The 13,147-nt window shown below is 38.7% G+C and overlaps 1 protein-coding gene across 4 annotated transcripts in view; it reads right to left on the bottom strand.

Moving 5' to 3' along the window:
* Nucleotides 1-3,447: 3,447 nt before the first annotated feature.
* LOC117307384 (EH domain-binding protein 1-like) overlaps nt 3,448-13,147 on the bottom strand; it is an 85,343-nt gene continuing 75,643 nt past the window's right edge. For all 4 annotated transcript variants that reach the window (XM_033792125.1, XM_033792148.1, XM_033792139.1 and 1 more), the window contains 3 exons: nt 12,134-12,207; nt 11,251-11,365; nt 3,448-8,671 (listed from right to left, as the gene is read on the bottom strand). In XM_033792125.1, the coding sequence (XP_033648016.1) occupies nt 8,590-8,671; nt 11,251-11,365; nt 12,134-12,207 (271 nt within the window). In that variant the 3' untranslated portion in view covers nt 3,448-8,589. The remainder of the gene's footprint in view (nt 8,672-11,250; nt 11,366-12,133; nt 12,208-13,147) is intronic.

Below are 13,147 nucleotides of genomic sequence, written 5' to 3'. Positions count from 1 at the left end.
CCCCCCCCCCCCCCCCATACACACACAGCACTGGGGTTGTCCAACCATGGAGGAAGAAAATACATCCTCCATGCATGGTCCAACTGATGACAGTTATTGGCGCGAAAATAAAACCTGAAATTTTTGTGAGATCGCGTGAAGTTCGCGTTTTAACCGGTTCAAACAAATTCTGACGATCCTGGCAGCCAAAAAAAGCTTCATTTCTGATGCTCCACGAAGTTGAAAGGCATACAGACATCTGTTTTCAAACATAACTTTTTTTTACGAGTAATGTATTTTTTCGAGACAAATGTGGATTTGTTGGGGGGAAATTAATACGAAATATCGTTTCACCGACACACAAGTAAACAGTTTTTGCAAAGAAAGAAACACACACACAAAGAGAAAGAAATCAGCCACTAACAAAAAACAAACACTTCATGAACAGGAAAATAGTCCGAGTATACTTGTGCCATTCATGACAATGTGTATGCTATACATGGTGTATGCATTGGTGGTAATGATTGGTCGGGGCACAGAGTCACGTATAACCTGGTATTCGCAGCCACATATCCCATTATTACAAAGAGTGACATTCGAATCATTCATGCAATTGTTACATCAAATCTAAAGGTACACAAATTTGTAGAACAAGGGTGTTTTTTTCTTCCATTACTCTCTTGCAACTGCGATGACCAATATCGAGTTCAAACTTTCTGCAGGTATATTTTGTGCATATGTTGAGATACACCAAGTTAGCATACTGGTCTTTAACAACCAATAGTGTCCAGTGCCATCAGATTCATGGCAATCATCGTATGTGTCATGAGATCAAAACTATATTTGTTTTACTCATTCGGTATCAATATGTGACAACACCCACGGTGTCAATTTTAACACACATGCTTGTTTTGAGTGTTTCCATCTTACCAATGATAATTAGCATGACAGCACCAACACTAACATTCGAGTTTTGGTTTTCTCTCACGGAGAGCTTGTTTTGGTATCTTAGTAACTCTTCTTGGCAGATGGAGAAGTCTCCATCTTTGAGTTTCCGTAAAAAAAGTAAGTAAATGAAAAAAAATATAATGAAGTAACATAGTTTTCGAGAAACAGGTAATATCTCACTCAAATATTGAAAGTCTTTTAACAATTTTTAGGTATTTTAAATCACAAAAAAATTGTGAATCAAGAGTGTTGTGTCTTTTCATTATTCTCTTGCAACTTCGATGACCAATCGAGTCAAAATTTGCACAGATTTATGCATATGTTGGGATACACCAATTGAGGATACTGGTCTTTGACAATTACCAAAGGTGCACCAGTGCCTTAAAAACTATGAGCCAGTTACGCCGTCAATTGAACATCGGTTGCCGAAAAGCAAAACGAGTCATAATATTAAAGCTTTACGGATTTATGAGTACAGAGATGATCAAGCCCCGGAGCTCTCGATAAACCCTTGGTGTTCCTCTTCTATTGAATGGGGGGGGGGGGGCGTGAGTTAGTTTCTTTGGGGGCCCATGACAGCCTTCCGAAGCCCAACAAACCTCTCTCTCTCAAGGAGATTTCCACGACGTCTCCTTTTTCTTTGGACCTTTTAAAAAAAAAACTTTTTTAGCCAGCGGTGGGGATTAGAGTGCAGAGGGACATCGGTGTTCGTCTCCACTAATTTTACTGTCCAAACACTGGAGTATTGTGGATTTTCACCTCCTAATTGGTTTGATAATTAAAGCTGTAAAATTATAACGCCATTTTCCCCCGTATATGCTACATGGTCAGTTTGATATGAATGTCCAAAGAAAAGGGCGGGAAAAACACGTCGTAAACGCTGTTGAGAAAGAAAGTTTCCATGTTCACGTAACACCGTAACTGGCAATAATCTATTACGTTGATTTAAAGGAACGGGATGAACTTCACAAAGAGTTAAGACTAGTCTTATCTCAAGTTCGTTCTAACTTAGGACTAGACTACAGTTTTAATATATCCCGGACTATCCTACCTCTGTGTTAAATCGAACCCTGTCAAAGACCAGTTTTCTCACTTTATGTATCTCAACATATGCATAAAATAACAAATCTGTGAAAACTTGAACTCAAATGGTCATCGAATTAAGTATCATGCAATAGAGAATAATGAAAAAGAAAACACCACTGTTGCACACATTTGTGTGCTTTCATATGCCTAAACAAAATATTAAAAGACTTCAAGCGTTTTAATATTATTTTGATATTATTTTGACCTTATCTCTTTCTCAAAAACCATACTAAATCAGAGGGAGCCGTTTCTCCAGTGTTTTATATTACATCTCTCCATTGTTCATTAAGGTTTTATGCTAACAATTTTTTTAGTAACTGCCAATAGTATCCACTGTCTGTAAATGGAATACTATATTACTTATAAGATCAAACTCAGCAAGTGCATTCTTAACACAATAACAACGTCACTAAATAAAGAGAATAGAATATACAACATCGACAAATGTAATATGAATAGACAAGTGCAAAATGTAGCATTAACTAAGAACAAGTATTCAGACACAATGGCATCCACTCTTTAAAACAGTCAGTTGGGGGAAATAAACTTATCGTGTAGTTTGTTACGGGGGTAGGCGGGACCTGCAATTTAAAAAGGGGTCCCAACTAAACCTCTGCAATGAGAGCTACTGCTCTTTTCTGTATTCTTCAACCACATCAGGGCTTGACATTTCCCTTACAAGTGCAGTGAACAGTGAACAAGAAAAAAGTGTATAGGCCTGCATTCTCCATATGGTCCACAGCCCCATCAGATTGCATGCGAAGTCCTGGATGGATGGGGGACGGAGATGAAGCCCCTATAATCAGGAAGTGACCATCTTCCCTTAGCTCCCGCATCTGCATCCGTTCTGTCCTTTTCTCTTTCCCCCTCAGAAGGGACACGATAGGAGCACGTATCGGTCTACTCTCTATACACTATACCCGGACCCTGGGGCACCTGTACTTGATGGTACCCGGCTGCCAAATGAATCGCGAGATGATTATCGTGATACACTCCATCTCCGTACTCCTCCCCACTTTCCCAGATATTCCAACCCCCTCGGTACCTTATCTCGACGGGGATGAGATGGTTGGATACGGTAGGAGGAGGGGGAGAGAGAGAGAGAGAGAGAGAGAGACAGAGAGAGAGAGAGGGGGGAGGGGGGGGGGGGTATCATATGGCCTCCATGCTGTATCAGCCTGGTGTACTATCTATCTCCGAGGCAGGTCGTACTTTCACACTGAAATGAATGACAGTGAATCGTGATAATAAAAAAAGCAAGATGGTGACAAGATATCAACATGTTAACGCGCGGAACTAAACTACACGGGCAAATTGTTTCATTTGACAGGCTCTTGACGCGGACACAGTCAAGCATGCATTGGAAAAGTCTCTCTGTAAAAAGAACCTGATCACAAACACACAGAAATGATCACAATACAAGACACCATGATGTTTATAGTGTATGACCGCCGTCGGGGCGCCCGTGTTTTATTATCTTCATTATAATACAATTATGATATTGACACCCAAAAGCCTGCAATAAGATTCTACGTTGCGCATTTTTCGGGCACGCATGCAGTGTTCACAAACCGCCAATAATATAGCTGTGTACAGCATTGATACCCTCTTTGAAACTATCCGATTGTGGCAAGATTATATCCCCCTTATAATACAAGAAAATGAATTGATAATACAGAGAATGTCCCATACAGTGATACTCTCTGAGCCGACAAATCCGCCGTCACCCCGCTTCTTTTAACGGTACACAAGCAGCGTGTCTACCGCGGTGAAGTCAACGGACACATGGGAATCAGTCCCCCCGGAGTTCACCAAATCTAAATTTGATTTGATTTCCCCCCTCTCCCTGTCCCCCGTCTGTATCTCAAAGTGACGGTCTTAAAGCGACACGATTAATCAACAATACCAAGCAATTTAAATTTCCCTCAAACACAGCAACAACAATTTTCACGGCGGGTTGACACTTTGGTCGCAATGGGGAGAGAGGCAGGGAGAAAGAAAGCTTGGGTAGGAGAACAGAGTCAGGGGCATGTGTAGAGATAACAACAAAAAGGCAACCGCCTCGTTGGAGCATGATTATGATGGGGACACAATTAGAGATATTGCCGGTGTAGACTCAGGGAGGGTCCCGCAAGGGCATTTTGGAGTACGGTGCAAGCCGAACTCAATCTCCCGTAGTTGGTTTGAAATGAAGTAGGATGTTCAGGCTCTCACCTCTTATTTCCCAAAGTGTTCGACACTCGGGAATAGCTTGCCGACCGTAGATTATGTCCTGGGGGTACTTATTAATTTCATTGCACGAAAAGGCAACACTCATCAGTACGGACAGGAGCGTGTTTTTCTTAGCCATATACTTTTAATACAATTTTGTTCGTAGCATAAACGCTCTTATAACTCAATGACCACATACACTAACAGGGGGGATTTTTGGGAGGGTTTTTGTTGTTGTTGTTGGGTTCAGAATCTGGTCTACATTTAAAAAAAAAAAGAGAGACGAAAAATAACAACTGAAATGAGTCTTAACTCGGTTTAATAAATTTTTAAAATAAGTTACGCTTTGTATTGTTTAGATTAAGGTACGTCATGAGCCAATATTTTATGACAACATGAACATAGCATGGCTCTTGAGTGCTAGTTTAAGTTTTTTTTGTTAAATAATTGAATTGAATAATTAATAAATTAATAGACAATATGGCGGACACAGGCTTGGGATATTAAAGCAGACAAACCTATCACTCATAACCAGCATGGCTAAGATTAAGAAGGTACAACATCGGGTATTTTGCAAACATCAGACACTGTGAGCCGATTGTTGTATGCAAAGAGTATGGCTTTTAGTTTGTGAATTCCTAATTTTTCTCGGGAATTTATTTCAGTACCCAAATTTCTGTTTATCAAGTTTGGTTTGTTGCGTGGGAAAGGTCTTTCATGAACCAATAAAAACAATAGTTTCGCACAGTAAAAAAGATCGCAAGTTGAGCCAGTATATTCTCCTAGGCCTGACCAAGCTGAAGTAGAAGTTGACAAAACTGATGCCCTACCGTCCGGTAGTTTTACCCTCGAGGATTTCTGGTATGGTTATTTGGGTTTCGCACACCTGTAATGCTTAATATTTTCCAAAGAGCAGGCCATACCCCAGAGCAAAAGATGCATTCATTAATATTTAGTTAGGCATTTACTCCCGTTAGTTGAATTTTTCTTAATAACTTACGCAAATCTTGCACTTGTTTTTTTTATTAAGGCGGCAAAATATCGATATTTCTATATACATTACGAACTAATCCAGTCCATTATTGTGTGTTTGTTAATTACAAATTGAGTTGCTTAATTGTGAATTATACATTAATTAACTATGTGCATCTTTCGTACAGCTTGTCCTCTACCTAAAAGCCTTTCCAAAAATGCAGTTTTTAGTTTTAGTTCCCTTTCACGGGAAGATAATTATATAACATTATAACACCACAAACAAAACCATGTTGAAAATAGACTCTGAAAACCTCCCGTGTATACATTACCCACAGTGTTTAATATCATTATATGTACATACACCCATAACTGTCAATCATTTTTTTAAACAGTAAACTCTATTATCACATAATATATATACTTTATACCATGCGCGTTACGTAACAATATCAAAGTTTGAATGCCCATAATATAATCATTAACTTGGACAGTTACAATGTATCACGCGCAAGACTTTGGAATAATATAAAAGGCACTAAACTTTGCTCTCTGCATTACGCGGCAACGTTTTTATTTTCTTCTAAAAAAAAAATGGTTTGTTGACTTCATTAACGCAGGCAAAACATTATTTTATCCGGTCATCTCTTTGTTTGTTTAAGATACACGACTTAACCATAACTATATAAAACATATGGGACGGTACCCACAATGTTTTGTCTTTATCAATAACACAAAATGATACATACACCACCGCAGGGCAATACACTTTTAAAGGAAAACCTACAACACATCGACCTCAACAAATTTATATATATATTTTTTTTACTTTTTAAAGTTTCAAATTCGATTGAACTTTTCGAGACACATAATGCATTGTTACTGTTTCTTTTGAAACACTTGTTTCTTTACTTTCGTCTTTTGAACAACATAAACAACCCTTTACAATAATTTATTTTACCGGCAAAGAAGAAGAAGAAGAAAACACCCTTATTTCGATTATTTTGTTTTAAATAACATCTTGCAATAAACTTGAATATCTAGCTTCACAAACCATAAACAAGAGTGTTTATAATTCTGACGAAGTGTAAACTCAAAACATAACTTGGTCTGAAGAATCTTTAACACGAACTCAATGTTTCACACAAATATTTCTTTTGAAAGTTTTCATATGGGTCAACTAAACTCTACGAAAATGCTGAATGGTTGTTTTGTTTGAAAGACATTCCAGGCACTCTCTCAACATCATGGGGAAAAAACTAAAGAAACTTATTTCTTGTAAAAAAAATGTAAAAAAGAAAAAAGAAAAAGAAAAAAAAACATTGAACAAAATTGACAAATCCTGACGTGTCGACACTAGCAGTCTTTCTCAAAGGCTAAAATAACCTTTCCGCATATTTCAAATCATCAAATTTCATACAATTCGAAGACAACAAGCAAAAACCAAATTGTAAACAGCGAAGACTCACGCACTTCCACTTTTTGTAGTACACAAAACAGTAGAAGAGTATCCCTAACTATAGTCACAATGAACCAGTCAAAACCATGTGAATGCGTAATATTAACAACAAATCAACGTATCCACAAACACACAGAGGTCTTAAATTTTAAACCTGCCCTTAACAAGCCATAGAATACACAAGAATTACCACAAAACAACAGCCATCAAATTTGTGGTTTCTTTTCTTTCTTTGACCGGTAATCCTTCCCGATGGACAGTGTGGATGGACTCCGCGAGCCAACAACATCCCTGCTCACCAATGTCGCTAAAAACACATCAAAACCAAATAAAAAACCAGCCTCGCACACTGCCGCTTAAAGTCCCAGAGATAACATTTGCCTTAACTAATGGCCAGCCCATTATACACAAAGAATACACCCCAAAGTCAGACAGGATGCGCGGGAGAAGTATTAGGGGAAAACAAACTGATACTGTTTGCTGCAAAGAAGCGAGAAGAACAAGATGAAAAGACGAAGGAAAAAAAATCACTCAGCGAAAAAGACATCTTTTCTTACATTTGCATGAATAGCAAATCCTTGATAATTCCTAAGTGCTTCGGGACTTAGAAAGAGGGAAAAAGCTGTATTTTAATGACTTGCGGTGGTGAATGTGCATCAGGGTGGAAGGACTTGAACAGATGTATGAAGGGTGAACAGCAATTGAAAAGCCATCAATGAAGGGGGGGGGGATGGAATGACTGGTCATCCGCAAACCTTGCACTACAAATCAGAGAGCAACAAAACACGTCTCTCGTCTCTGCAGGTTAGTTCTGATGGTCAGGCATTTGGTCAGATGGAAACAAGGCGTTGGGAAATGTAAATTAAATTTTTGGGGGGTTTGTCTTTTATAGTTAACCTGTGATTTATTCCATCAGTGTAGTTTAGAAAGGGAAATATTGTCAACTCGATGTTTAAAACAATAGTGACAAACATCATTTGTCTCTCGCATTACAACTGCTGTGTTGCATCATTAGTCATGGGCCAACAGTTCAACTGATTGCAACGATATGAACACAGTGATGATTACATAAAAGTCATTTTGTTCACTCTCTGTCAGACAAGAATGACAGGGAATTCAAACCATTTGGGGTCTGTGCAAACACAAGCTAAACTGGGTATAGGTACAACATTGGCCTTTGGGAGAGCAAACTCGTTTCTATTCTTTGGTTTTTGTGTAAAAAAAACTTAAACAATGTATGAATCCATTGTGAGAAAAAAAAAAAACAATTCTCAGGGTCCAGCCATCTCCTGAAGACGATCAGATCATACTGATTTAAACATAGAGTTGCTACACTACCGATTCTTTTCAAAACAACCACAGCTCATTATAATAATAATAATAACTTAATAATAAATGCAAAACAAAGTTAATGGCCTTAGTTTCGACCCTAGCAGAGTCTCCCTCGTAGGCTTTCTTTTCATTTGGTCACCATGATCTGACGGTATTCTAATTAGGTGATTGACCTGTACTGACCCTTCAACCATCTTTCAAACACTCTTAGAACCACCAACAATGCTGTGCCATATTTGATTTATATCTGTAATTTTCCTATTACGTCAATTATCCAATCTTTTTAAATCCCAATTATATCAGGACTTTTTATTTTAATAACAGACTATCCATCCATTCATCTCCCAAGAATTGCATCTTTCCTTCAAGCCGTTAAGCAGAGAACATTGCTAAGCAAAACCTTCTGATAAGCAAAATCATCGCAGGGAACCAGTTACAAACAGAATGCTTTACTTGGCTGTTCAGCTGGTAACCTGCTTCTTCTGAGCAAGATTTGTCTATGCCAAGCGCTTTGTTCCATGCATTGGGTGAGGGGGGGGGGGGGGCGTTCAGAGAGTTTTTGACAACTAGCCAAGTCTGGGCCCCTGACTGCTAGAGTGTAGTTACTGAATGGAGCATTTCTCCTCCTTCCGTCTGCTCCGTTTCCTCAGCATGTTGTCTAGATATTCTGCTTCCTCTTCCGCTCTGTGGACACAAACAAATACATATTAAAGTAAGATTATTTTTCCTATCATTTATACTATGGATCATTTTTAACAACTAGGTCCTGTAGAATTAGAATCTGTAGCTCTGTCAAGTGAAAGAGCATTGAGGGATGGGATAGCCATAGCAGAACCCTTAGCAACAGCCATAGCCAGAGCAACAGCTGTAGATAGCAGCACCCTAAGCAACAGCTGTAGCCATATCAACAGCTGTACAATTCACAGAGGGATAGAATTCCAACAGCAGAACCCTCAGCAACAGCTGTAGCCAGAGCTAGCCATGGCTGTAGCCAGAGCTAGCCAGAGCAACAGCCATAGCTGTAGCCAAAGCTGCTGTCATTAAGTAATAAGATACCCACTGCAAACCCTTAGCAGCAACCATAGCCAGAGCAACAGCCGTAGCTAAAGCTGTAGCTGCTGCCACAGAGGGATAGGATACCCACTGCAAACCCTTAGCAGCAGCCATAGCCAGAGCAACAGCCGTAGCTAAAGCTGTAGCTGCTGCCACAGAGGGATAGGATACCCACTGCAAACCCTTAGCAGAGCCTTTAGTTATAGTGCGACAATAAAACACCCACAGGGTTTTTGATTTTCATTTGTGCACTTTATGGGGAATAAAAGTGACATGGTAACCTAGCTCACATGAACTTGTTCACCTCAGATGAAGCTGATTTTCTTTCTTCCATTGTGCCTGAAAATTTGTAGCATCTACTGACCCAAAACGCTTTGTACAGTTCTTTAAGAAAGCCTTTTTAATAATTTGTGTATTTTTTTTTCTTCTTAGGCTATAAAAAATAGAGAAAGAAGCTTGAATCTTTGAGGGTAGAGTATGAACCCCGATCAATTAAAAACGACTAGCTGGAGACAACCTGGACATAAATCATTCGGTAGCGGACTTCTTAATACCGCTCTATTTGCTTGTACTTAATGGGCAGGGTATTTTCCAGAACATCTGAGCTTGGGATAATGACTTTAAAAATTCATGCTAATGTGCCTGTAAATCATACGATACACAGCCCACGAGGTCCCTGGCTGGATTCAACCCCCCTCTCTCCTTCCATTGCTCCTGGACCATCCAGCCCGATGTAGGGGGGTCGATAGCCTCCCTCAGCTCGGGCACTAATCCTCGTAATCACGGCCCTCCCAAGTGTCCTATTTCACTGATGCACCGGTCCCCATCAAAAGACCCAACAAAAGGAATCAAAGTTAGACTGTACTCGCCGATGAAAAATTCATCAAGCACTCGTAATCCTACGTTCATTAACATTTCATTGATGGCACTGACTGCTCGATTTTGTACATTTTCTCCCCTCCCCCCCACAAACAGTAACATTTCGGCAGGACGTCTCGAGGCAGCACGGAAGAGTTTCTAAAAGCCGGAATGGAAATTCTTTAAAATAACGTCAGTACACGGCCACCTGATGGTGCTAATACAGGTAAAGGGGGGAAGTTAATTTTTTTTTTTTTGGCGAATGAAACGAAACGACCACTAAACAATGATTGATGCCTTGTGGCTCAGCAGGAAGGGAAGGGAGAAAGAAAAAATAATAAATGACAACTTGGAAGCTTTGAGCTACTCTGAGTCTATGGTCAATCAGGGACCACTGGGACTCGTAAATATATAATGCCGGGGATTTGTGAATGGCATATCGCGTCAGAGATTTGTCAACAAAAAGGAAGAAAATTGTATAGCGGAATATATTATCTTCTGACCGAAGCACCCCCCCCCCCATAAAAAGAAGAAGAATGATAACAATTAAAATAAAATAAGTAAATCAAATAAAAAATCCGAAAAGGTTTATGGATGCAGCCCCCCCCCCCCTGCAGTACAAGCACTTTACTTATTTAAAACATACTTTCTTTTCTTTTCAGGGTTGAAAAGCCATTTGAGGTTGAATACTATTAAACACAGCCATGGGGTCGGATTTTACTTATAAAAACAGGAAATGGTCAAACTATTACACACAAGAACTAACATTTTAAGAAAAAATTCTCTTAGTGATCAAAGGTGACGCTGTGACTTGTTCCCAGGCTGATGTCGTTTCTTTCCCTTACGACCAACAAGCTACAAACATTGGGTGTCGGATACTTTTCATCGATCCATTCCACCAATTTATGGAAAGCTTTGCCACAACTCCACTCAACTGGATTGAGAGTCAATACTTTCATATTTATTTTTATTATGTCTTTAAAGGCACTAGACACCTTTGGTAATTGTCAAAGACCAGTATTCTCACTTGGTGTATGCTGTATAACAAATCTGTGAAATTTTGACTCAATTGTTCTTCAAAGAGAATAAAGAACAACAAAACACCCTTTTTGCACCAATTTGTGTGCTTTCAGATGCCTAAAAAGCGCTTCAGACCAGAAGTCTTTTAACATTTGAGTGAAAAAATACCTCTTTCTCGAATACTATATTACTTAAGAGGGAGCTGTTTCTTACAACGTTTTATACTATCAACAGCTCTCCATTGCTCCTTACCAAGCTAGTGTTTTATGCTAACAATTATTTTGAGTAATTACCAATAGTGTATAACTCCTAGTTTATCTTCATCTACTTACTCCCTTTCTTGGGCGTCTAATTGCTGAACTAACTCGTCTCTCTTGTTGACCAAGATGACAAGATCTTCAAGAAGGAGTTGCTCTCGTCTTTTCTCCTCCTCGGTCTTTTGCCAATCTGTTTTGAGTGTAGAAAGAGACTTCAGTTTCATCTCACTTGTTTTAAAGGAATTTTTTAAATTGTACTTTTCTGTATTTGATTTGCATACCTGCTTAAGAAATCAGTTACCTTAAAGGGATTGTATACCTTTGGTTTTTGGAATTGAGATATCTTCAAAAATGCCGCAGCGATTTCGTCCATGCAGAAAGAATAATCAAGGTTATTGGAAAACACAACTACCGGTACTCAGATTCAAAGATTCAAAAAAATTTTTTTTTTTGTACCTAACAACATCACTTCTGTGTGAAATGTTTTTTAGAAATGCTTTTTAATATCCAAAACTGCTGTAGGCCTCTAATCCAAAAGTTTCTTACTGCCATTAATTTTAAAAGAGTGATTACCAATCAGATACCATCCCTTTAACAGGCCTTTGGTTGCATTGGATTTGGGTACAGCCCCTTGTTCCTGGTGAGTGAACGTCTACTTTGAGTAGATTTTTACAAAGTAGTGCTACTTTTGCAGATTGTTTTTCAATCTCAGCAGTCTTCCAAACAAAACCCTCTAATCTCCCAGAATGGAATCTGTCTAGATACTATTGTATCAATTAAGTCAAATCAAAACATCATCAAATTAATTCAATCTCTCAAACTTGATCTCATCTCGGATAACATCTCCTTTAAGAATTGAGTTTCACATAGACAGACCCGCTTCTCAACTCATTGTCTCATCTTCATTACTTGAGATGGACGACGTCAAGATGACACAACCATCTTCTACTACCCTTACCTTCAATCTCCATCATCTTCCGCAGCTCCCGATTCAACATCTCAAATTTCCTCTCCAAGTCATGCTCCTTCTCCCTGGACAGTCACAGATGGGAGAGAGAGGGAAGAAGCAAGAAAAAAAGGGTCAAAAAAGGAAATCAGGACACAAATTGATTAGATTGGTTGGGCATTTAGGTAGGCATAAGAAGAAGAAGAAAAAAAACAGTGAGGAAGAGTTATTTTTTCTTCACTTGAGGACCCCGTAATAACAATTTGAAGCAACTCCCTTATGTAATTATATCAATTTGACCTAAGGCCTCCTAGGATTGGTGGATGTATACATGCCAATTCTGTTAGTCCTTCGTGCAGTGACACACATACTGTTCAATTTGAGCGAAGGGTCTGTACAAGGATAGGGAGAAGCATAGAGAGAGAGGGGGAAGGCGACCACTAATCAAATTGTCAGTTATAAATTTGGCTGATTATTGCAAAATGATGAGAAGTTAACGAGTAGTACCAATGCTTTGTCCAATTGGCTGGGCACAATATCAAACAAAATTTAACTACTATAAACCCTAAACTACATATAGATAAATGGCAATTAATATTTCTATTTAATATTTTTTTAATATTTTACTAAAATATTGTTAGGTCTAATATTACAAAACAAACTCATTGAAAAATACAAAATCTCAATGAGATATTAAGCTCTGCACCTTTGTGTTAATATGACATAAAGCTGTGAGAACTTTGGTTAGTGCTGGTTTCTTTAAATTTAAACTTCTATGAAGGGTAACAGAACCAGAATGGAAGAAAAAAAAACATTCTCAAAATTGAGAATTAAGATAACCGCAGTTTCTAGAAAATTAGATTATTTATTAATGGTGGGTTCATAAAATAACTTTTACGAAAGGAGTACAGAAACAGAGAATGGAAGAAAAAAACAACACTCTCAAGTTGAGAACAGGGAAAACCGCAGTTGCTGGAAACTGCAACAATGTGTCAGTCTAGGCTCAATGAATGGAGGGATCTTGTT

This window comes from Asterias rubens, chromosome 1, assembly GCF_902459465.1.
Source record: "Asterias rubens chromosome 1, eAstRub1.3, whole genome shotgun sequence".
In the NCBI taxonomy this organism is placed as follows: domain Eukaryota; kingdom Metazoa; phylum Echinodermata; class Asteroidea; order Forcipulatida; family Asteriidae; genus Asterias; species Asterias rubens.
This window is presented reverse-complemented; position numbering and strand designations above follow the sequence as displayed.